This window comes from Mobula birostris, chromosome 7 (genome assembly GCF_030028105.1).
Source record: "Mobula birostris isolate sMobBir1 chromosome 7, sMobBir1.hap1, whole genome shotgun sequence".
Classification (NCBI taxonomy): Eukaryota; Metazoa; Chordata; class Chondrichthyes; order Myliobatiformes; family Myliobatidae; genus Mobula; species Mobula birostris.
The window spans coordinates 48,557,797-48,584,600 of record NC_092376.1 but is presented as its reverse complement, the minus strand read 5'-3'; the positions used below and the strand labels follow the sequence as shown (position 1 = coordinate 48,584,600).

The following is a 26,804-nucleotide window of genomic DNA, read 5'->3' as shown; positions in this document are numbered from 1 at the left end:
CCAGGCACATCTTCCCACCTTTATCTCTAATCGGTCCTACCTTCACTCCTGTCATCCTTTTTCTCTTCACATAATTGAAGAATGCCTTGGGGTTTTCCTTTACCCTACTTGCCAAGGCCTTCTCATGTCCCCTTCTTGCTCTTCTCAGCCCCTTCTTAAGCTCCTTTCTTGCTTCCCTATATTCCTCAATAGACCCATCTGATCCTTGCTTCCTAAACCACATGTATGCTGCCTTCTTCCACCTGACTAGATTTTCCACCTCACTTGTCACCCATGGTTCCTTCACCCTACCATTCTTTACCTTCCTCACCGGGACAAATTTATCCCTAACATCCCGCAAGAGATCTCTAAACATCGACCACATGTCCATAGTACATTTCCCTGCAAAAACATCATCCCAATTCACACCCACAAGTTCTAGCCTTATAGCCTCATAATTTGCCTTTCCCCAATTAAAAATTTTCCTGTGCTCTCTGATTCTATCCTTTTCCATGATAATGCTAAAGGCCAGGGAGCAGTGGTCACTGTCCCCCAGATGCTCACCCACTGAGAGATCTGTGACCTGACCCAGTTCATTACCTAGTACTAGATCTAGTATGGAAGTAATCTCTGGATTACTCCCAGTATCAGGTGCTAGTCAGGGCAGGAACAGGATGATAGTGCAGATGAATGAGTGGCTGAGGAAGTGGTGTAGGGGCAGGGTTTCAGATTTCTGGACCATTAGGATCTCTTCTGGGTAAGATATGACCTGTACAAAAATGACATTACCCTTGAACCAATATCCTTGCAGCCAGCTGATGGGGAGGGCTTAAACTAAGTTGGCAGGAGGATGGGAACTGGAGTGGTTGGGCTGAAAATGGGGAAGTTCGTACACAAGTCAATACAGTATGTTGTGAGACTGAGGAAGGACAGGCAGAAAAAATAGGGCAAAATTACAGTCAGTGGGATGAGCTGAAATGTAACATGGGGGCAAAATCTAAAAGGGTGATGAATACAGGACTTAAAGGTGTCGTTTATATGCATGCAGTATATGGAATAAAGATGAATTTGTAACAAAGATCGGCAGGTATGACGCAGTGGTCATCACTGAGTTGTGGCTGAAGGAAGATCTTAGTTGGGAGCTTAACATCTAAGGATATACAGTTGCAAGAAAAAGTTTGTGAACTTTTTGAAGTACATGTTTTTCTGCATTGATTGCTCATAAAATGTGGCCTGATCTTCATCTAAGTTACAATAGTAGATGAACACAATCTTTCTAAACACACAAACAGTTGCACTTCTTGTCGTCAATACTGAGTACACCATCTAAACAATCGGAGTTGAGGTACAAACAAATATGTGAACCTCTGGGGTAATGGCTTCCACAAAAGCTACTTAGAGTCAGGTGTTTCAATCAGTGAGATGAGATTGGAGATGTAGGTTGTAAAGGTGCCCTGCCCTATTTCTTAAAGAAAGACATACAAATTCAGGTTACTGACAGAGCCTGTTCTTCTGAAGAAAGATCTGTTTATATGCACTATGCCTAGATCAAAACATCTCAGAGGACTTTAGAAGAATTGTATGCATAAAGCTGGAAAAGGCTACAAAAGCATTTCTAAAGACCTGAGTGTTCATCAGTTCACAGTAAGAGAAATTGTCTACAAATGGAGGAATTTCAGTACTATTACTACTCTCCCTAGGAGTGGGCACCCTGCAATGCTGAAGGAGGTGAAAAAGAACCCAAGGATAAAAGCAAAAGACCTGCAGAAATCTCAAGAACCTTGCTGAAGTCTGTGTTTATGTGTCCACTATAAGTAAAACTCTGAACAAAAATGGAGTTTGTGGAAGGACACCATGGAGGAAATCACTGCTCTCCAAAAAAAAACATTGTTGTACATCTCTACGCTGGAATATGGCTGTATTGTCCAAGTTTTCATTAATCCTCTCCACTGAGTTCAAGCAGTTCCTAACAAGACCATAAGACATAGGAGCAGAATTAGGCCATTTGTCCCATCAAGTTTGCTGTGCTATTTCATCATGGCTGATCCATTTTTCCCTTTAGCCCCAATCTGCTGCCTTCTCTCCGTAACCCTCCATGCCCTGACCAATCATGAATCTACCAATCTCTGTCTTAAATATACATAGATACTTGGCCTCCACAGCTGCCTGTGGCAATGTATTCCACAGATTCACCACTCATTGGCTAAGGAAATCCCTCCTTATCTCCATTCTAAAAGGAAACCCCCTCTATTCTGAGGCTGTGTCCTCTGGTCTTAGAGTCTCCCACCATAGGTAACATCCTCTCCACATCTACTCTATCAAGGCCTTTCACCATTTGATAGGTTTCAATGCAGTCACCCCTCATTCTTCTGAATTCCGGTGAATACAGGCCCAGAGCCATCAAACGCTCTTCATATGCCAAGCTGTTCAAACCTGGACACGAGGAAACCTGCAGATGCTGGAATTTCAAGCAACACACATAAAAGTTGCTGGTGAATGCAGCAGGCCAGACAGCGTCTCTAGGAAAAGGTACAGTGGACGTTTTGGGCAGAGACCCTTCATCAGGATTAACTGAAAGAAAAGCTAGTAAGAGATTTGAGAGGGGGAGGGGGACCTTGTTGCTTTTATATTCTAGTCCTCTTGAAATGAATGCTTATGTCGCATTTGCCTTCCTCACCACAGACTGGATCTGCAAATTAACCTTTAAGGAAACCTGCACAAGCAGTCTCAAATCTCTTTGCATTTGTTTTTTATTTTCTCTCCATTTAGAAAAGTCAACCCTTTCATTTCTTCTACCAAAGTGCGTGACCATATATTTCCTGTCACTGTATTCCATGTACCACTTCTTTGCCCATTCTCCTAACCTAAGTCCTTTGGTAGCCTCTACTTCCTCAAAACTACCTGCCCCTCCACCTATCTTCATATCATCTGCAAACTTTGCAACAAAGCCAACAATTCCGTCATCCAAATCATTAATGTATAACGTGAAAGAATTGGTCCCCTGTGGAATACCACTAGTCACCGGCAGCCAACCAGAAAAGGTTTCTTTTATTCCCACTCTTTGTCTCCTGCCATTCAGCCATTGCTTTACCCATGCTAGAATCTTCCCAACAATACAGTGGGCTCGTAGCTTGTTAGGCAGCCTCATGTGGTACTTTGTCAAAGGGCTTCTGAAAACCCAAATACTCAACATTAACTGATTCTCCTTTGTCTATCCTGCTTGTTCTTTCTTTGAAGAATTGCAACAGATTTGTCAGGCAAGATATTCTCTTGAGGCCTATTTTATCATGTGCCTCCAAGTATACTGAAACCACATCCTTAACAAATGACTTCAACATCTTCCCAACCGTTGAGGTCGGACTAAATGGCCTATAGTTTCCTTTCTTCTGCCTCTTTCCCCCCCCCCCACCTTTTTTGAAGAGTGGAGTGACATGTACAATTTTCCAGCCTTCCTGAACCATTTGAGAATCTTGTGATTCTTGAAAGATCATTACTAATGCCTTCACAATCTCTTCAGCCACATCTTTCAGAACCCTGGGGTGTACACCATCTGGTCCAGGTGTCTTGTGTACCTTGAGATCTTTCACTTTCCCAAAAACAGTATCATTAGTAATAGTAACTTCACACACTTCATGACTCCTGACCTCTGGAACTCCCGCCATACTGATAGTCTTCCATAGTGAAGACCGATGCAAAATATTTATTTAGTTCATCTGCCATTTCCATATCCCGTATTACTACATCTCCAGCATCATTTTCCAATGGTCTGATATCCACTCTCTCCTTTCTTTTACACTTTATGTATCTGAAGAAACTTTTGGTATTATCTTTAATATTATTGGCTAGCTTACGTCTTTATTCCATCTTTACTTTCTTAATGACTTTTTAGTTGTCTTCTGTTGATAGTTGAAAGCTTTCCAATCCTCTAGTTTCCCACTAATTTTTGCTTTATTATATGCCCTCTCTTTGGCTTTTGTATTGGCTTTGACTTCTCTTGTTAGCCATGGTTGTAAATGCTTCTTTCTCTTTGGGATGGATATATCCTCTACCTTCTGAATTGCTTCCAGAAATTCCTGCCATTGCTGCTCTACCATCATCCTTGCCAGTGTTCTTTTCCAATCAGTTCTGGCCAACTCCTCTAATTCCTTTCACTCCACCGTAATACTGATACATCTGACTTCAGTTTCTTCTCAAAATTCAGGGTGAATTCGATCACACTATGATGACTTGCTCCTAAGGGTTATTTTACCTTAAGTTCACAGCACAGCACCCGATCCAGAATAGTTGATCCCCTGGTGAGCTCAACCATGAGCTGCTTAAAAAAACCATGTCATAGGCATTCTAGAAATTCCCCCTCTTGGAATTGCACAAACCTGATTTTCCTAATCTACCTGCATGTTGAAATACCCCATGATTATTTGTAAATTGTAATCTTACTGATCTTGGGTGGGTCAGCGTTGGTGGAGGATTCATCCCCATCATATCTGGGCTTTGACTTTTTATGTCATCCTTTGTTAATTCTGAGACTCATTCCACCTTTCTCTTGTAAGTTAGCGCACTGAATAAATCATGTTGTGAACTATATATACAGTATCTATAACATGGATGTCCAGATATTCAACTGTTCTGAGATGTTTCATTTTGACAATCTGGAGCAGTGGTATGCTGTGCCACCACCAAACAATGGAACACAGTTTTGCTAGCCAAAGGTTAATTTTCCAAGCTCAGCTGCCTCACTTTAGCTGCCTACAATTTTCAAAGATTTAATTCTTAAGTACAGCACTTTAAATAGAAAAAGAGACTTCTTGAACTCAAAAGTGCTTCAGATGAATTTTTTATATTTGTACAGAGAATCAGTTGAGGGGTTACCAAAAAGAACAAATCTCTTTTTAAGATGGGTGTGGCAAAACTTTGGGAATCACTAGCTTCAGTTATCCGAATATTTACTATTCAACTCAATTATTTTCTTCTCATGTGCACCCCTGCTACAATTTTCAAAGATTTAATTCTTAAGTACAGCACTTTAAATAGAAAAAGAGACTTCTTGAACTAAAAATATCCTTGAGAACATTTTTAAGCCACCAATTGCTTACATGTGGCATGTGTCTGGCTATGTTAAACTTAGAACTATTTTTGCCTTTGAATGGATCCTTTTACCTGCATCCAGATATGGATTGGTAAATTTCAAGGAAATTGTACTATCTGAAAAACAATGATTTGTCCAATGTCTGTTGTGACTTCTCAGTGGATTGCAGCTGATTCTATTTTTTAAAATTATTTATCAACTGTTTTCCTAACTACTTTAGGCATAAATAGAATGTATGAAGATGAGATGCTTCATAACTCTCAGTTTTGTAACTGATCTTGCCTGGTGAGACTTCTGTGAAAATATGTTAAAATTGCCATTTTTGAAAAGTGACTTCAAAGGAACAAAATATAGTGCATATTCTAAACATTAGTGCTACTTTACTCAAATACTTACGTAGCATACTAAAGTAACAGATCCTGATTCAACAAGGTAATAGTTTAAAAATTAAATGTGGATGTTTGAGTATTAATTTGAATATTGATTTTGTTTATCAAAATTGTCAGGCATTGCATATACAGTGGCATGCAAATGTTTGGGCACCCCTGGTCAAAATTTCTGTTACTGTGAATAGCTAAGTGAGTAGAAGATGAACTGATCCCCAAAGGTCATAAAAGTTAAAGATGAAACATTCTTTTCAACATTTTAAGCAAGATTAGTGTATTATTTTTGTTTTGTACAATTTTAGAGTGACAAAAAGGAAATGAGCACCATGCAAATGTTTGGGCACTCCAAGAGGTTTGAACTCTCAGATAACTTTTACCGAGGTCTCAGACCTTAATTAGCTTGTTAGGGCTATGGCTTGTTCACAGTCATCATTAGGAAAGGCCAGGTGATGCAAAATTTCAAAGCTTTATAAACACTCTTGACTCCTCAAACCTTGTCCCAACAATCAGTAGCCATGGGCTCCTCTAAGCAGCTGCCGAGCACTCTGAAAATTAAAATAAATGATGCCCACAAAGCAGGGGAAGGCTATAAGAAGATAGCAAAGTGTTTTCAGGTAGCCGTTTCCTCAGTTCGTAATGTAATTAAGAAATGGCAGTTAACAGGAATGGTGGAGGTGAAGTTGAGGTCTGGAAGATCAAGGAAACTTTCCAAGAGAACTGCTGGTAGGATTGCTAGAAAGGCAAATCAAAATCCCCGTTTGACTGCAAAAGACCTTCAGGAAGATTTAGCAGACTCGAGTAGTGGTGCACTGTTCTGCTGTGCAGCGACACCTGCACAAATATGACCTTTATGGAAGAGTCATCAGAAGAAAACCTTTCCTGCATCCTCACCACAAAATTCAGCATCAGAAGTTTGCAAAGGAACATCTAACCAAGCCTGATGCATTTTGCAAACAAGTCCTGTGGACTGATGAAGTTAAAATAGAACTTTTTGGCCGCAATGAGCAAAGGTATGTTTGGAGAAAAAAGAGTGCAGAATTTCATGAAAAGAACACCTTTCCAACTGTTAAGCACGTGGGTGGATCGATCATGCTTTGGGCCTATGATGCAGCCAGTGGCACAGGGAAAATTTTGCTGGTAGAGGGAAGAATGAATACAATTAAATACCAGCAAATCCTGGAAGCAAACATCACACTGTCTGTGAAAAAAGCTGAAGATGGCTTCTACAACAGGATAATGATCCTAAACACACCTCAAAATTCACAATGGACTACTTCAAGAGGTGCAAGCTGAAGCCCCCTGACCTAAACATCATCAAAAATCTGTGGATAGACCTCAAAAGAGCAGTGCATGCAAGATGGCCCAAGAATCTCAAAGAACTAGAAGCCTTTTGCAAGGAAGAATGGGCGAAAATTCCCCAAACAAGAATTGAAAGACTCTTAGCTGGCTACAGAAAGCATTTACAAGCTGTGATACTTGCCAAAGGGGGTGTTACTAAGTACTGACCATGCAGGGTGCCCAAACTTTTACTTCAGGCCCTTTTCCTTTTTTGTTATTTTGAAACTGTAAAAGATGGAAATAAAAAAAGTAATCTTGCATAAAATATTAAAGAAATGTGTCATCTTTAACTTTATGCCTTTTGGAAATCAGGTCATCTTTTACTTGCTTAGCTATTCACAGTAAGAGAAGTTTTGACCGGGGTGCCCAAAACCTTTGCATGCTACTGTATAATCGGATCTTGTACTAGAAGTCTTTCTCAAAATAATAATAGCATGTGTTTTTACTGCATCAAGTACTATCAAGTTTTGTTTTGCTGTCTAAAAATAATTGGATTTGTTTTTTAGCTCTCGTTTGGGTTGCCAGATCTGCCTTAAGAAGTGGATGGATGGAATGACTGTAGAAGTTCCAACTGGTATTTCTGTTGCAAGACAAACCAAGGACTTTAGCTCAGGCTCCTAAAGTGATCAGTCTAAAGTGTACATAGCTCAATTTTCTTCAATCAGGATATGACTGTTCTACAGAACAGTTATTCTGAATAAAATCTTTAGTAAGACTGAGTTACATAATATTGAATATATAAAAAGGTCTATTTTAATTTGTAGAGAATAACCACTTTTAGGCTATGTCAGTTCAAATACTCGTATTGATAAAGTGACCATCTACTGAATGGGGTACATATAGTTTGAGAACATAAAAGCTTTGTGGGTGATGAACTAATTAAATATCATAATATTAAGATTAATTGTTTACATCTTTGAAAGTTATACTGCAAATGTATCATTTGATGTGCTTATGGTAAACTTTTATTGGCATCTTTATGGCATTAATACAGGCAATATTAGAAACCAAAACACCATAAATGTTTTAGCTGCAAAGGCAAGCAATTTTTCTTAGAGTATAACAAGTTGGACAGGGAAGAGAGGTGCAAAGGAAGAGAAGTATTCTAAGAGAAATCCTAAGAACTTTCTACAGGGGCACAATTGAGAGCATCCTGACTGGCTGCATTACTGCCTGGTATGGGAACTGTACCTCCCTTAATCACAGGACTCTGCAGAGAGTGGTGCAGACAGCCCAGCGCATTTGAGGTTGTGAACTTCCCATGATTCAGGACATTTACAAGGACAGGTGTGTAAAAAGGGCTCGTAGGATCATTAGGAACCCAAGTTATCCTAACCACTATCTATTTCAGCTGCTACCATTTGGGAAGCAGTACCTCAGCATAAAAGCCAGGACCAACAGGCTCTGGGACAGCTGCTTCCACCAGGCCATCAGACTGATGAACTCACACTGATTTGAGTGTACTCTATATTACATTGACTGTTCTGTATATGTTATAAATTACTATGATTGCACATGGCATATTTAGATAGGGATGTAACATAAAGATTTTTACTCCTCATGTATGTGAAGGATGTAAGTAATAAAGTCAATTCAATTAACCATGAAAATAAAAACAGACAGTACTGTAGGAATTCAAGTTCCATTTGCAGAGAGAAACAGTTAATGATTTAGGTCAATCAATGATCTTTCATCAGAACTGGGAACATTTAGAAACTGAATGTCATTTGTGTTGCAGAAAACAGATACTGATGAAGAGAACAAAGCAAATGACTGTGATAACATAAGAAACACTAGTATCCTAATGGGCTCTCTAGCCTCCTCCACCATTTCGTAAGATTACAGTGTATCCAATCTTGGCCTTTGCTCCATTCTCCTGCTCTCTTTGAGTCTTTTGTAACTTAAAATATCTAACAATCCACTGGAAATTATTTTTTCACAAACCTTGAAGAGAAATAATTCCTACCCCACCCTTTCTTAAATGGAAACAATGCACCCTATTTCTGGAAGGTCCCTATATGGAGCCTTTTCTAGGAATGCAAACACCCTCTCCCACCACAACATGGGGGTGATGTGTATTCTACTTTTTGCAGCCCCTAAACACCAGCTTAAAGGCAGCACATGCTTAATGGAGGGAAAAAAAGCCAAGACATGTTTGAGCTCATTCCATTAAATCAGGAGTTCCAAACCTTTTTTATGGCATGGACCCCTACCATTAATCTGTGGACCCCAAGGTTGGGAACCCTTGCATTAAACAGTATAGCAGCAGAGTATTTTACAAAGTAACTTGGATGCAGAAAATGCTCTGGTAAGAGTATGGGAACTTCTGGAGTACGTACAGTTACTGCTGGTTTCAGCCATTCTGCAGAGCATATGGAACATTATGGTAAAGAAGTATTCCGGATAAGTTCTGGAAGTTGACTGCCTTTCACACATGAGCTAGTGTGCTATTTCCATTACAAATGTTAAAATTTCTTACCAAGGCCATTCTGTCAATTGGTTTCTGGATGCCTACACATTGTTGCTACACTGTAATGAAAAAGAAAATGCTGAAAGCACTCAGTAGGTCAGGCAGCTTCTGCGGAAAGAGAAACTGAATGTTCCAGGTCAAAAACTCTGCCAGAACTAGAGATGAGGTTAAAAAAAAACACTAGAATTTTCTGGTCTTATTTCAGAGTTCCAACATTTTTTAAAATCTATATCTTCCCATTTGCTGTTATAGTACCTGCGCAGAATTCCCTGGAAGGTGAAATCCTTGTTTGCTTTAATGTATTCAGAAACTCACCATTATTTAAGCCTGATTGTCGGGAATTGAGGCGAGGGTTTGGCTGAGTTCGCCCGCTCTACCGCAAATGTTCATTCTTTCTGTGTGGCGCTGAGGCTGTGAACTAATCCAGCTGCTGAGTGTTTTTGCCCCACTGGTGTGAGGAACCGGTGCTGAGGCTTGTGCCTGCTCTGGCTGCTTCAGGAGCAGATCTGGGAACTCCGTCTAGTTCAGAATGCTGTTGGCTTTCTCTCTCTCTCTCGGCAGTGGTTTTTGGTCCTCTTTTTGAAAATTGAGTTATTCGGGTTTCTTGCTTTGTTGCTGCCTGTAAGCAGACAAATCTCAAGATATATAATTTGTACTTTGATAATAAATGTGCTTTGAAACTTTGAATCGTTTGAATCTATTTGCTAAAATTACCATGTCTCAGTATACATTCAGATATAAGATTTATTTTCCTATGATGCAAAGTACTTTGTATTTCATTCTGTTATCTGGGGTGTTAAAACAATGCAAAGTTATTTGAAGTACAGGAGTGGAACCCATTATGGCCTTTTTACTGCTGTAGCCCATCCACTTCAAGATTTAATGTGTTGTGTGTTCAGAGGTGGTCCTCTGCACACCACTGTTGTAATGCATAGTTATTTGAGTTACTGTTGCCTTCTTGTCAGCGTGAACCATTCTGGCCCTCTCCATAACAAGGTGTATTCACCCACAGTACAGCTGCTCACTGGGTGTTTGTTGTTTTTGGTACCATTCTCTAAACTCTAGAGACTCCTGTGTGTGGGCTAGATTCTCCCACTCGCATCTCTCCTGAAATCCATTGCTGGTACTTCATGGCTAGTATGGGTGTCATCATGAGGTATGAGCTGGGTATGATCATACTGAATAGCTCTGGTGTCTCTCCACAGACAACACCTGACTTACTGACTATTTTTAGCATTTTCAGGATTTAGTGTAGTTTTGCAATATTTGCATATTCTTGTTTAAGAGAATTATGAGGTGAATAATGTCCCATATTGTATACTTAGTGCTTACTACTTGGATATAAATTTATTACTGTTAGCCTGTGGGTAATTCTGTTCAAGCAGGAAAACTTCCATTGGGGAAAACTTAGAGTAAGTTTTCTTGACCCTATGCCTTCAGGACAAATATTTAAGATCTGGTGATTTATGTTAGTAAATCTTTCTCATGGCTGGAAATCAGTTCCATCTTAGTTATGTGGGGATGCTTACTGAACCATGAGTTTTAGGTGTTTTCTTAGAAGGATTGCCGAAGCATATTTCGTGTGTGTGTGTATTCATGCATATATAAGGCATCCATAAAATAGTAAAATGCTAGAAATAGAGATAACCATGAGTGATGGTACTAAAGTCAATTTTTACTGAGTACATAAAGATATCAAGAAAGATGCTCAGAACTTGGATTTTTGAGGTGGGTTTTACAAAGCATCGCAAGACAAAATCTTTAAAAAGGAAATCTGGAACTAAAAACCAAACAGGCTGATAAGGAGATTTGTGGAAATTGGAGCAATTAAAATTGGAGACTTTTTCCCAGGGCTGAATGGCTAACAAGCGTTAATTCAGTTTTAAGGTGCTTGGAAGTAGGTAGAAGGGGGATGTCAGAAGCAAAACTTTTCACACAGTGGTGGGTGTGTGGAATGCATTGCCAGTGAAGGTGGTAGAGGCAGATACAATAGGGTCTTTTAAGAGAGTCTTAGATAGGTACATGGAGCTAGAAAAATAGGGGGCTATGCGGTAGGGAAATTCTAGGCAGTTTCTAGAGTAGGTTACGTGGTCAGCACAACATTGGGGGGCTGAAGGGGCTGTAATGTGCTGTAAATTTCTGTTTTAAATCCAAGGAACCAAAGACAGATCTGAAATATTCAGGGTTGGAAAAAACAATGGACGTTCCAGAGGCAAAAATGGAAGGATTTGCTAACAAGAAAAAACATTCAATAATCAATTTATTGCATAACCACATCAATGTAACTACAGTGATGGATAAATGTAATGAAATGAGCTTAAATATGGTCATTCAAGACTGACCACTAGTTTAAGAAGTGATGCAAAAGGGAAGATCTAAGGCAACCAGGAGAGCATTGGTATAGTTAAGTCTTGAAGTGGCGCAAGTGTAGATGAGTGTTTTGGCAGCTAACAAGGAAAAGAAGTTACAAGGTTGAAGAAGGCCATGTTGTTCAAAGTAAATTTATTACTAAGTATGTATACGTCACTATCTACTATCTTGAGATTCATTTTCTTGCAGGCATTCACAGTAGAATGTGGAAATACAATAGAATCAATAAAAATAGTACACATAGACTGACAGCTGTTTGTGGCAATGAATTCCACAGATTCACCATCCTCTCGATAAAGAAATTTTTCCTCGTCTCTAAATGGACATCCTTTAATTCTGAGGTTATGCCCTCTGGTCCTAGACTCCCCCACATGCCTGTAGGAAACACCCTCTCCACATCCACTGCATCTAGGCCTTTCAGTATTCAACATATTTCAATGAGATCCCCTCATTCTTCTAAACTCTTATGAGTCCAGGTCCAGAGCCATCAAACATTCCTCATATGTTAACCCTCTCATTCCTGGGATCATTGTCATGAACCTTCTCTGGACCCCTTCCAATACCAGGGCATCTTTTCTTAGATTAAAAGGTCAAAAATTATTCTCAATACTCCCAGTGCAATCTGACCAATGCCTTTATAAAGCTTCAGCATCATATCCTTGCATTTATATTCTAGTCCTCTCAAAATGAATGCTAATATTGTCTTCCTTACCACCGACTCAATCTCCAAGTTAACCTTTATGAAATCCTGCACAAGGATTCCCAAGTCACTTTGCACCTTTGATTTTTGAATTTCCTTCCCATTTAGAAAATAGTCCACACCTTCATTCTTCTGCCAGAGTGCATGATTATGCCTTTCCTTACACTATATTCCATCCACCAATTCTTTGCCCATTCCCCGATCTAAGTCCTCCCACAGATGTCCTATTTCCTCACACTATCTGCTTTCACTTACCTATGTATTGTCCGCAAACTTGGCCCCAAAACCATCAATTCTTTCATCCAAATAATTTACATATAACATAAAAAGAAGCGGACCAACATCAACCACTGTGGCACACCACCAGGCACTGGCAGCCAACCAGAAAAATTGAATTGAATGATCTTTATTGTCATTATACATAGGTACAATGAAACTCTGTTTGGCTTCCTCTCAGGCAATTAAATTGGTAGATAAAAACAGGACAGTAATAGAAAAACAATATTAAATAGATAAGTAGCAGAAAATAAGTTGCAGCAGCACCAGAATATCACAGTAATGCACAAAGTGCTGTTAGTGCAATTATTTGAGTACTTGTGTGCTCACAGTTTCAGTCACTGTTCTGTGGGAGTGGTGTGATAGAGGCCGCAGCTCTGGGATAGAAGCTGTTCCTCAGTCTATTTGTTCTGGCTTTTAGTGTCCTGAACCTTTTGCTGGATGGCAGTGGGTCAAACAGGGAGTGGCCGGGGTGTGTGGAGTCTCTGGTTATGCTGATTGCTTTCCTCCTGAGTCTGCTGGAATAGATGGTGTCCAGTCCTGGGAGCTCCATCCTGACCATTCGCTGGGCCGCCTTCACCACGCGATGCAGGTCTTGTTGCTCAGTGGCTGTGCAGCTGGCATACCACACTGTGGCGCTGTTGGTCAGGATGGTTTCAATTGTGCTTCTGTAGAAGTTAAGCAACAGCTTTTGTGGGAGTTTGATCTGTTTCAGTTTTCTGAGGAAGAAGAGTCTTTGTTACACCTTTTTTGCAAGCAATGAGGTGTTGGTTGTCCATGTCAGCTGTTTTGACAACGTAACTCCAAGGAACTTTAGGTTTTCCACACTTTCCACTACCTCTCCATGTATAGGGGGGGGGGGGGTGTACGCTGTCCTTTGATCTCCTGAAGTCAATTATCATCTCTTTTGTTTTAGAAGTGTTAAAGACCAGGTCATTGTCCTTACACCACTCCATCAGATGATCCATCTCAAGCCTGTAAAGCTGTTTCATCCTCGTCCGAGATCAGGTCAACCACTGTGGTATCGTCCGCAAATTAAATTATGGAGTTGGAGGTGTAGATGGGGGGGTGCAGTCACGTGTGAAGAGTGTGTAGAGCATAGGACTCAGCACACAGCCCTGTGGGGTGCCTATTTTTAAAATGAGGGTGGTGGAGGTGTGCTTACCAATTCTGACTTGCTGTGGTCGGTCTGTGAGAAAGTCCATGACCCACGAGCACAGGGAGGAACCAAGGCCCCCTTTATTCATGCTCTTTGCCTCCTTGTAAAGACGCTAGCATGGATAAAAGATTGGGCTCCTATCTTGTTAAGCAACCTCCAGTACAGCACCTTTTTCAAAGGCCTGAAAATCCAGGTATACAATATCCACTGACTCCTTTTGTCTATCCTGATTTCTATTTCCACAAAGAATTCCAACAAATTTGTCAGGCAAGATTTCCCCTTTAGAAAACCGTGCAGATTTTGGTTTATTTTATCATATGAACTCCAACAGCTTTCCAACAACTGAAGACAGTCTAAATGGCCTATAGCCCCCCAGCCAGCCTCGGGGTCGCTCGGCTCACTGTCGTCTAGGGAAACAGCCTTGGCTCCACCAAACTGGGTAATTAGTTTGTGTGGATGCTGTGTGATGTACCCCACCCCGCCCATATAACAGATAATACACCAGATACGATTAAATGATTTACAGTTTATAGATATTACTGGAACTATATAATTAATAGAGAATAAAATATAAAAGGAAAATAAAAGGCGCCACACTTATCGAAGTTCAATCTCTTCATGCACAAACAGTTGGAGCTCAGGACCCTTCTTCTTCACCCTGCGACCCCTCGGACCACCTCGAACGTCCACCTGGGCCCAACAATGGTGGTCGACCAGATGCTCCACATGAGTCCGTCTCCTCTTCTCGCCGAACGCCCCGCTCGGGGTCCGACCCCGTTAACGGACTCACAGAACCTGGTCCATCCTCTGTCTCTCTCTCTCCCACCTTCTGCCCCAAAACCCTGCGCATACAATATCTTACAGATACACCAAAAACATAACTATCGCAATTGGTTCATAACATCATCTTATCAGTAACGTGATTCAGACAAACTGCTGGCGGGAAGGACTTTCTCAGCAGTTAACATAACAAAGGAGCCATTTTAATTAGACTACGCAGTGACATTGAAAAAAGAAATCCCTTACATATAATTTCCTTTCTTCTGTCTCCTTCCCTTAAGAGTAGAGTGACATTTGCAAATTTCCAGTCCTCCAGAACCATCCTAGAGTTTAGTGCTTCTTGAAAGATCATTACTGATGCCTTTACGGTCTCTTCAGCCACCTCTTTCAGAACCCTAGGTGTACTCAATCTGGTCTACGTGACTTATCTACCTTCAAACTTTACAGCTTCTCAGCTGTTTCTCCTTAGTAGTAACAGACATTTCTGCCCCCTGACACTTGCATTTCTGGCATTCTGCTAGTGTCTTTCACAGTGAAAACTGACAAAGTTTGTCCTCCGTTTCTTTGTCTCCCCCGTTACTACCTCTCCAGCATCACTTTCCAGTAGTCTGATAACCATTCTTGTCTCTTTTACTCTTTATGTATGTGAAAAAAACTTCTTGTATCCTCTTTGATATTATTGGCTAGCTTACCTTCACATTTCATCTTTATAGCTTTTTTAGTTGCTGTCTATTGTTTTTAAAAGCTTCCTCATCCTCTACCTTTCCATGACTATTATGATGTCTTTGACTTCCCTTATCACCCACAGTTGCCTCATCCTCCCTTTAGAATACCTTTTCATCTTTCCTGCACCTTTTAAATTACTCCCCAGAACTCCATCATTTCTACTGGTTTCCCCTTTTCCAATCAACTTTGGCCAGCTCCCCTCTCATGCCTCTAAGCCCCTTTAGATCACAGTATTACTGATACATCTGATTTTAGCTTCTTCTCCTCAAACTGTAGGATGAATTCTATCATATTATGATCGCTGTCTCCTAAGCGTTCCTTTACCTTAAGCTTCTTAATCAAGTATGGGTCATTACATAACACCCAACTCAGAATTGCTGTTCCCCTAGTGGGCTCAAACACAAGCAGTTCTAAAAAGCCATCTCGTAGGCATTCTACAAATTCCCTCTTGGGATCCAGCACCAAACTGATTCTCCCAATCTACCTATATATTGAAATTCCCCATGACTACCTATTTACACTTGCAATTTCTTAATTCTACCCACAAGGATTCTACATTTTCTGATCCTATGTGATCTCTTTCTAAGCATTTGATTCAATTTTTTTTAATCAACAGAGATGTCCCATCTCCTCTGCCTACCTACCTGTCCTTTCAATACAATGTGTATCCTTGGAAGTTAAGCTCCCAACTATGATCTTCTTTCAGCCACGAATCGGAGATGACCACAACATCATACCTGTCAATCTCTAAGTGTGCTAGAAGTTTATCTACCTTATTCCATATAGTGCATGTATTCAAATATAACACCTTCAGTCCTGTATTCATCACCCTTTTCATTTTTAACACCCTGTTACACTTTAACTCATCTCAATGACTGCAATCTTGCCCTATCACCTGCCTTTCGTCTTCACAGTCTCACTATACACTGCATCCAATTGTATACCAACTGTCCCATTCTCAGCCCTATCACTCCAGTTTCCATACCCCTGCCAAATTACTTTATATCCTTCTCCACAGCTCTAGTAAACCAGCCCACAAGGGTATTGGTCCCCCTTGGGTTCAGGTGTAACCCATCCTTCTTGTATAGGTTATACCTTCCCCAGAAGAGACCCCAATGATGCAGGAATTTGAAACACTGCCCCTTGCAACAATACTTCAGCCACACATTCATCTGCCAAATCATCCCATTCTTACCCTCAACGGCATGTGGCGCAGGCAGCAATCCAGAGGTTACTACCTTGGAAATCCTGCTTTTCAGCTTTCTGCCTAACACCCTATAGTCTCCCTTCAGGACTTCCTCCTTTTTCCTACCTATGTTGTTGGTACCAATATGTATCATGACTTCCAGCTGTTCACCTTCCCCCTTTAGAATGCCTTGGATCTGATCCATGACATCCCTGACCCTGGGAGGCAACATACCATCAGGGTGCCTCTTTCATGTCCACAGAATCTGCTTTCTGCTCCTCTAATTATGGAATCCCCTGTCACTACTGCACTCTACTTCTCCCCTTTCCCTTCTGAAGGGGCCAAACTAAGTGCCAGAGATCTGGTTACTATGGCTTTTCCCTGGCAGTTCATCCACCCCAGCAGTATCCAAAGACATATACTTATTGGGGAGACAGGCCACGGGGGTACTCTGCTCTGCTCTGGCATCCTATTCCCTTTCCCTCTCCTGACAGTCACCCAAGTATCTGTCTCCTGCAACTTGGGAGTGACCACCTACTTGTAGCTCCAATCTATCACTTCTTCGTTTTCCTGGATGAGCAGAAGGTTATCAAGCTGCAGCTCCAGATCATTAACATAGTCTCTAAGGAGCTGCAGCTCAGTGCACTTTGTGCAGGTGTAGTTATCAGGGGGACTGGAGGTCTCCCATAGTTCCCACATCTCATACAAGGAGCATACCACAAAATCGGGATCTATTCTCAGTGCACCAGCTATGTATCAACAGAAAAAAAACAGCTGAAAACTTATTTACTTAGAACCTCCACCTGTGCTTGCCCAAGCCTGTTCTCCCCTAAGGCTGCTGAGCCAAAGCCTGGCCACTCTAACACTGTCCACTCACACAATAGCTGCTCTATTTACACCTCTGTTCTTTTTATTGGCCTGTGCTCATTGCAACCCATTGAAAAGAGCTGAAAGCACCAGAGTTCTTTTTAAACCTTGTGCTGCATCATCAATAAGTGACTTCTCGCGCTGATTGCAGCCTGCTGAATAGAGCCGAAAGCACTGGAGTGCCTTCTAAACCTTGCACTGTGTCACCAATGAATGAACTTTCACGCTGATTGCATTCTGACAGAGCCAAAAGCACTGCAGCTTTTTTCAAATCTCGCGCTGTGTCACCAACAACAAACTCTTGCACTGATTGCAGCCCACTGAAAAATGATACAGGAATTAGAAATCTTACACATCTGGTAACTAAGGTGTTTGAGTTAAAACAGCGATATGTGAAGAGCTTTCTCATAGAGAATCTTATCCCATTACCTTTTGGTCTCATGATCTGGACGTGTGAACAGAGTTCTAACCAACTGCCTATGATACTAGCTATGATCAGAGGATTCTGCCTCAGCCAGCACCAGTGATAACCAGTTAGTTGCTGTATTAGATAAATTCAAAGATCTGAAAGGGCAGGAACAAAGGTATCATGCTGACTGATACCTTAAGGTCAATGCTTAATTAACAGAATCAGCAGGGATCCCACAGAGTGTCATGATCTAAGTGGTTTTTGTGTACGAAAGATATTTTCCAGTCCTATTAAAATAAAAACTTATGATTTCCTGATAGAGTTTAAATATTTCAATATATATTTTATATATCTTTTTAGATGTTTTATACATCTTTATACAATGTTTGCATGTGAAATGCATTAAAATAAAATAAGTATAATGGATTATTTTTTATAAAACTAAGTATATTAAGTGATTAAATACTAAGTAGCACAAAACAAAGTTAGATGAGTGCATTAAAGCAGTTCAGTCATACCTGCAGCATCTGTAGTAATTGTCTGTATCTTGACATACTTTGATTCAGAGTTAATGAGCTGATTTCCCATTTGCTGACATTGCAGTGTATTGGAGTAAATTATTTGAACAGCTTGACCCAGAAGGCATTAGCAACCCATAGATTACGGTTAGTGGTCAGCAACAGGAGGATATGACTATATCAGCAAATAATGGAGACCTAGTCATGTGGGAGGTCAAGCCTTTCTCCCTGCTCAGCTTGTACAGACCAGAAACTCTGTTGGGTCGAAGAGAGAACTTACCTTGATATTCGTTTATTAGCACAATTTCCTGAAAGAAATAATCAATTAAAAGTACTAAGTTGTTGTCCGTAAGTTTCCAAACGTGTGTTAATACCTTAACAAAGCTAAAGGCTGTCAATAAATGCAGTTGCAATGTTGAAATTAGTGTGTACACTGAGTAGGTGTAAGTGAATTGCTCTGGTCCATCATAATCGTCCTCTTATCCACCAGAAGGAACAAGTAGCCACACTGTCCCATCAGTCATACAAGTCAGATGATCATAGTTTATACATAATGAATTATAAAATTTTTGATACTAAATTCCCATTTAAAAAAAAATTCCAAAACTATTCAAATGTCACACGATGCTGAAATATTAGCTCTGTTTCTCTTTTCATGGATGCTGCCTGACCTGTGGAATGCTTCAAGCATTTTCTCTTTTAATTTCAGATTTCAAAACTTACTGATTTTTGTTATAATCTAGTACTAATGTAATACAATATTGGAGAATCAGCAGTGAACTTGCCTGTAATGATGTTTATACAAAGATGAGTGTAAAGTTAAATCTTAGGTTTAAGTTAAATGCTATCTGGACATGCTCAGACTGTTAGTTTCTCGTGTTTATAAATATTGGCATTATAGTAGTGCACTTTGATAAAGCACTACTGCATTTTAAAACATTTGTTTGTTCAGCATTACTCAATATTGGAATAAGGACTTGAAGCATCAAAGCTGGAATACAAACTTCTGACCCCGGGTACGGTACCTCGTTCCAAATCGTAGCTGGCAAACGCAGCAGAAAATAAATGGGTAAATCGGATGCTGCTTAGATATAATTCAGGGATTATGACAAAGCATTTTGTTTCGCTCAGCAGTTTACTTTTACCTCTCAGTAAATGTCTTATGCCTTTTGCAATTTACTATAACTCGCTGAGATAAGTCATGACCTCTGATGTAGCTTCTGGCCTCCAGCCTTATTATAGACACAACATGAGACGTTGTTTTTGAATGACCCCTACCATAAACCTTTTGTTGATTCCTGAATAGTGGATTGCATATTTCAGTGCACTTTCTCATTGCTTGGTGACTGCTCCCATGTTACTTACTTGAAAATATCAACCTAGTGTTTTCTCATTGCAAACACAATTTCATTTCCTGTTTTTGTTGCCTGCCTTCTCCCTTGCCCCCAGGCATACTTATTTAAGAAACTAGCAATGGGATTGTATTTTCAATTTCATGATTAGGCTGATATCAATCATAGCTGTATTTCAATACAATTTGGATATAAGCCGTTTTAGATTTTTTAAATTTCACAATTGTTATTTTGTAATTGTTATTTTTAAAGAAAAGTATTGGGTCCCTAAGTTCAGCTTTGCAGCATGAGTTTGGCATGGATTTGGTTCCAATATGGGATTACTCATCCGGACCTTAGTGACATAGTTTATACCAACATTTACTAATAGGGGCTTAGCACAGTCATAGATAACACCCATTGGAGATAAACAGTGTTCATAGGTTGTGGCATAAATCAGTGTTCATTTGATAAAAGTACCAATAAAATGGAACTCAACACTCCAGATAACATCATCTCTTAACTTATAGACAATAGGTGCAGGAGTAGGTCATTTGGCCCTTCGAGCCAGCACCATCATTCACTGTGATCATCCACAATCAGTATCCAGTTCCTGCCTTATCCCCGTAACCTTTGATTCCGCTATCTTCAAGAGCTCTATCCATCTCTTTCTTGAAAGCATCCAGAGACTTGGCCTCCACTGCCTTCTGGGGCAGAGCATTCCACATATCCACCACTCTCTGGATGAAAAAGTTTTTCCTCAACTCCGTTCTAAATGGCCTACCCCTTATTCTTAAACTGTGGCCTCTGGTTCTGGACTCACCCATCAGCAGGAACATGCTTCCTGCCTCCAGCGTGTCCAATCCCTTAATGATCTTATATGTTTCAATCAGATCCCCTCTCATCCTTCTAAATTCCAGTGTATACAAGCCCAGTCGCTCCAATCTTTCAACATATGACAGTCCCGCCATCCTGGGAATTAACCTTGTGAATCTACGCTGCACTCCCTCAGTAGCAAGAATGTCCTTCCTCAAATTTGGAGACCGAAACTGCACACAATACTCCAGGTGTGGTCTCACCAGGGCCCTGTACAGCTGCAGAAGGACCTCTTTGCTCTAATACTCAATTCCCCTTGTTATGAAGGCCAGCATGCCATTAGCTTTCTTCACTGCCTGCTGTACTTGAATGCTTGCTTTCAGTGACTGATGTACAAGAACACCTAGATCTCGTTGTTCTTCCCCTTTTCCTAACTTGACTCCATTTAGATAATAATCTGCCTTCCTGTTCTTGCCACCAAAGTGGATAACCTCACATTTATCCACATTAAACTGCATCCGTCCACTCACCCAGCCTGTCCAAGTCACCCTGCATTCTCATGACATCCTCCTCACATTTCACACTGCCACCCAGCTTTGTGTCATCTGCAAATTTACTAATGTTACTTTTAATCCCTTCATCTAAATCATTAATGTATATTGTAAACAGCTGCGGTCCCAGCACTGAACCCTGCGGTACCCCACTGGTCACCGCCTGCCATTCCAAAAGGGACCCATTAATCGCTACTCTTTGTTTCCAGTCAGCCAGCCAATTTTCAATCCATGTCGGTATTCTGCCCCCAATACCATGTGCACTAATTTTTCCCCCTAATCTCCTATGTGGGACTTTATCAAAGGCTTTCTGAAAGTCCAGGTACACTACATCCACTGGCTCTCCCTTGTCCATTTTCATAGTTACATCCTCAAAAAAAATTCCAGAAGATTAGTCAAGCACGATTTCCCCTTCGTAAATCCTTGCTGACTCAGACCTATCCTGTTACTGCTACCCAGATGTGTCGTAATTTCATCTTTTATAATTGACTCCAGCATCTTTCCCACCACTGACATCAGGCTAACCGGTCTATAGTTCCCTGTTTTTTTAAAAAGTGGGATAACATTAACCACCCCCCATTCCACAGGAACTGATCCTGAATCTATAGAACATTGGAAAATGATTACCAATGCGTCCACGATTTCTGAAGCCACATCCTTAAGTACCCTGGGATGCAGACCATCAGGCCCCGGGGACTTATCAGCCTTCAGACCCAACAGTCTATCCAACACCATTTCCTGCCTAATATAAATTTCCTTCAGTTCATCCATTACCCTAGGTCCTTTGGCCACTATTATATCTGGGAGATTGTATGTGTCTTCCCTAGTGAAGCAGATCCTAAGTACCTGTTCAACTCGTCTGCTATTTCCTTGTTCCCCATAATAAATTCACCCGTTTCTGTCTTCAAGGGCCCAATTTTGGTCTTAACTATATTTTTCCTTTTCACATACCTAAAGAAGCTTTTACTATCCTCCTTTATATTCTTGGCTAGTTTACCTTCGTACCTCATTTTTTCTCCGCGTATTGCCTTTTTAGTTATCTTTTGTTGCTCTTTAAAAGTTTCCCAATCCTCCGGCTTCCCACTCATCTTTGCTATATTATATTTCTCTTTTATTTTTATACTGTCCTTTACATCCCTTGTCAGCCACAGCCTCCCCTTACTCCCCTTAGGATCTTTCTTCCTCTTTGGAATGAACTGATCCTGCACCTTCTGCATTATTCCCAGAAATACCTGCCATTGTTGTTCCACTGTCATCCCTGCTAGGGTATTGTTCCATTGAACTTTGGCCAGCTCCTCCCTCATAGCTCCATAGTTCCCTTTCTTCAACTGTAATACTGACACTTCCGAGTTTCCCTTCTCCCTCTCAAATTGTAGATTAAAACTTATCATATTATGGTCGCTACCTCCTAATGGCTCCTTTACCTTGAGGTCTCTGATCAAATCCGGTTCATTGCACAACACTAAATCTAGAATTGCCTTCTGTCTGGTAGGCTCCAGTACAAGCTGTTCTAAGAATCCATCTCGGAGGGACTCCACAAACTCCCTTTCTTGGGGTCCAGTACCAACCTGATTCCTCCAGTCTACCTGCATGTTGAAATCCCCCATAACAACTGTAGCATCACCTTTGCGACATGCCAATTTTAACTCATGATTCAACTTACACCCTACATCCAGACTGCTGTTTGGGGGCCTGTAGATAACTCCCATTAGGGTCCTTCTACCCTTAGAATTTCTCAGTTCTATCCATACTGACTCTACGTCTCCTGACTCTATGTCCCCCCTCGCAAGGGACTGAATATCATTCCTCACCAACAGAGCCACCCCACCCCCTCTGCCCATCAGTCTGTCCTTTCGATAGGACGTATACCCTTGAATATTCATTTCCCAGGCCCTGTCCACTTGAAGCCATGTCTCTGTTATTCCCACAACTTCACACCAGTGTTGCCCAAAGAGATCATTCTCGACTTACTAATTGATTCCACAAGCTGCTCGAATGCTCGTTTGAGTACAATCCTAGTAGTTTGAATGATATTAACTTGTCTCAAGGGCTTTCACACAAATCAGTTGGTCCTAGAAATGGGTACTAAGTAGACAAGTCTTTCAGAGTATACTATGACTATGGTATCGCGAAGAATGCAGTCAAGACAAACTGCTCTCAGAGTGATTGGTCACTATGTGATCTTAATCCGTATACCTACCTTTTCCCCTTACTACTTCACACTTTTGGTTACAAAATTCTAGCCAACATAAAAATAACTTTTGACTGACCAACAATTGTTGCTTGTAGAATAGAGTTCATTCCTTCTGCCATCCTTTGGAGGTAGACATACTGTATCTCCTAACTCCTGAAAAGCCAAGATCTAATTTTTAGAGATATCCACATTTCCCAGAATCTCTAAGAATGGAAATACTTTAAATCTTTATTATCAGCTGCCCTTGATATCTTGTAAAGTTTAATTACATCATTTTTTAATTCACAAGAATACAAATTAAAGTATTAAAATTGTGCCATCTCATCCTTTGTATTAATTCCTGAAATTTGTTCTAGTGAATCTTGCATGTCCTGCCTCCACTGTTAGTATATATCTTTCCTAAGGTAAGTGCCTAGATCTGCTCGCTGTACTTTAAATGAGGCATCAGCAGGGCTTTGGATAGATGTGGAAAATCATCTACCCTTTCCATTCCAATCCCTCTAGGCCAGGGATTCCCAACTTTTTCTTATGCCATGGACCCTACCATTAACCGGGGGAGGGGGGTCTGTTGACCCCAGATTGGGAGCTGTAGGCCTTTCTTAATAACTTCTATATCTGTCCATGACATTTTACCGATCTATTTAAATAGAAGCCCAAGTCTTGGAAGTCCTTTTTCTGGTTTTTCACCATTAAGAAAATACTCTTGTTTCTAGATCCAAAGTAGTTAATTGGACATTTGTTGAGGCTAAAATTTATTTGAAATGCAATTTAACCAATTTTCTTGATATATTAATCACTTGAACATCCTGCTAGCTGCAAATTTATGCTCCTATCCACACCCTTTATATTGCAACCTTTCTTTCTGTCATTGTCAATTGCTCTTTAGATTTTTATGCGATTCAAGTCATTTTGAAAATTGGTAATTTATTCTGCTCCCAATACAGATCTTTGCAGGATGCTCAGAGACACAACCCCCATTCTGGGTGCTGAAGGAGAGGAGAGCTCGTTTCATGAGGCTATATCCATCCATGATATTCAAGGAATAATTTCCCTGCCTGAATACCATGGAGCCAAAGATGTGGAGCATCTACTCTGTGGTAAAGACATCCTTATTGAAATCTTCTGTTTTCTCCAAGTTTACAGGCAACCATGCAAAGTTTCACCAGTGGCTATAAATGTCACTCTGGTCATGAATTTAAATGGAGTGGGATCTTTCCAGACTGAGCTGGAGTCATGGACCTTGTGTCATGGTAATGAAACAATAACCTTGCTCTTAACGTCAATAGTGTCAGCAAGAAAAAAAGAGTCAGTTGTTGATGTAAGGACGCAGTGGAGAGGTGGTGTTGGGGGCGTTGGGAGGTATGTATGGACACAACCCTGATCTTATCAATGGAGTAGCTGTAGAGATGTCCACAGCCTTCAATTTCCTTGGTATCCATATAATCAGCAACCTCATCTGGTCCCTTCACACTGACGTGGTGATCAAGAAAGCACAGCAACATATTTACTCTCTCGACATCTGAGAAGATTGAACATGCCCACAGGGATTCTCTTCTCAAACCCCTACAAAGGCACCATAGTATCCTAACAGGCTGCACCTCAGCCTGGTGTGGGAACTACTCTGCTTTGGACTGATGGAACCTGCAGAGAGCGGTAAAATCTGCCCAGTCCAGTACAGGTTCATCACTTCCTTCCATTCAGTGCATCCACATGGCGCAGTGTTTCGTGAAGGCTAGGAGAAACATCAAGGATGTCTGCCACGCGAGCCATTCCCTTTCCACTCTACTACCTTCTGGGAGAAAAAAACAAGAGTTTGAAAGCCAGGACATCCATACTTTAGAACAGCTTTCTCTTTACTGCTATCAGGCTTCTGAATCAATGACCTCTTTCACTCAACCCTCCCAGTAATGCTGCCATGCTTTCATGCTTTTAATTCTACTCTTAGTTATACTATTATCATCACCGAAGGATTTATTTTTGCACAACTTCAGATTTTCATTACAACCTTTTGCACTGGTCATTGTATTTATTACTAATATGCATACATTTATTCCGTGAGGTTCATACAAGCAAGGAGTTTCATTCCTCTCGGCGCATAAAGACAATAAACTAATCTGGATCTGGAGATATTTCCATCATCTCAGTTTGTGATTCACTACCGCAGAAGGTAGTCCATGTCTAATCAAAAAGAACTGCATATACTTCGTTTACACATGGCCTGCTTCGGATCCTGGTCATCCCTATCCGTCCAGATTTATGCAATAAAGTTCTACAGTGTTCCATCTCAAAGTCTCCCCTTTGTGTTATTTTAAAAATAGGTATAACACACACTTCACATTTCCCCATGAGTTACAATGGACTGACACATGCTTTGTTGTGTTCCTGTTTGGATTGAAGGACGATATCAAAAGAGAAAAGACAGAAAAAAGGTAATAATATGTCAAGCGAGACAGTGCAGAAGAAAGGTCAGTTCTTCCTAGTCCTAAGAGAAACAGAGTTTCAGTTGAAGACAAAGGTTCACTGTTTCTTTTTCACTGATGTTGCCTGACCTAATGAGTGTTTCCAGCTTTTTTTTATATTTATTCATTTTTTTCAGCGACTTTAGCGTTCTTATTGGTTTGCAAAGGTCAAATTCACCATACATTGTTTGGACCCACAACAATCAAAAGCAGAAAATCTTAAAAGGTGTAAAGTGCAAAAATGTAAAGTGAATAAATTTAAAGAATGTATTTAATAGTTGGTGTTCATTACTTAGGAGTAAACCCAACCACTGAGGTGCAACAAAACCATCCTGGATCTTTAAGGGCAGACACTGTATTTTTCACCAGTTCACCTGTAGTCTTCATTGGTAACCCAGAAATCTTGTAAAACCTTAGAAATTTGGACAGTATCCACTTTAATAGTTCACAAGTATACTAATAATTTTATCCAATCACAACAAAAATTCAATCCGCTTTATAAATAGATTAAGCATGTTTGACATTCCAAACATCCTGGATAGCGAAAATCACTTCATTCAGTTGTAATCTTGTGATTTCAAATTGTTCCTTGTCAATATTTTTAGCATTATCTTTGCAAAGGCAGAGAACTTTGCTTTCTAGCAAAGATTAGCTCAACCTTAAAGGAAGCTTTTATTTCCATTTCCATTCTTACATTTGAGGTTTACTGAAGCTTAACAAAAAGAGAACAAAATGTCCATACTTTAGTTGCATCATATGAGTCACCAAACTAAACATTCATGAGGATTATACGTTCAATTATATGTACAGATCAGAAAGAGAAACTTTTCCTCTAACTGTTTTTCTCCCCCTTATTTTCCAAAATAACTCATGTGGGTGGGATAAGTTCCACTGTATGACATTTACTTTTAGCATTTTATTAAAATGGGCATTGTACGTGCACGTTTGTGTGTTGAGCAAGATATGTTTATATTATCAGTGGCACAACAAATAATGTTATAATTAAGTCTGATCCAGTATCCTTTGCTGCACCCCTAGCAGACCTACCCTTTCCATCTTTGTAGTATTTGTCTTCTATGTGCAATCACATGAATTTTTATAAAAAGGAGTGTATTGCAAAAAGAGATTGCTCATTGCATTGTGGTATCATTTTACATTCTTCATACCAAAAGACCAAAAGAAGCAGAAATAAAATCCTAAGGA

At 40.4% G+C, this 26,804-nt stretch overlaps 1 protein-coding gene across 3 annotated transcripts in view; it reads left to right on the top strand.

Annotated features, from left to right (window-relative positions):
- LOC140200176 (adrenodoxin-like) overlaps positions 1–26,165 on the top strand; it is a 63,956-nt gene extending 37,791 nt beyond the window's left edge. The window contains exons 4-5 of one of the 3 annotated variants that reach the window (XR_011886572.1): positions 1,680–2,508; positions 7,296–7,378. Coding sequence is in view for 2 of the 3 variants with exons in the window: in XM_072263092.1 (XP_072119193.1) it covers positions 7,296–7,410 (115 nt within the window). In the remaining variant the exon portion in view is untranslated. Of the gene's footprint in view, positions 1–1,679; positions 2,509–7,295; positions 10,125–24,086 lie in introns of those variants that run through there. The other 2 variants (XM_072263093.1, XM_072263092.1) reach the window with 2 other exon arrangements.
- Positions 26,166–26,804: the final 639 nt, after the last annotated feature.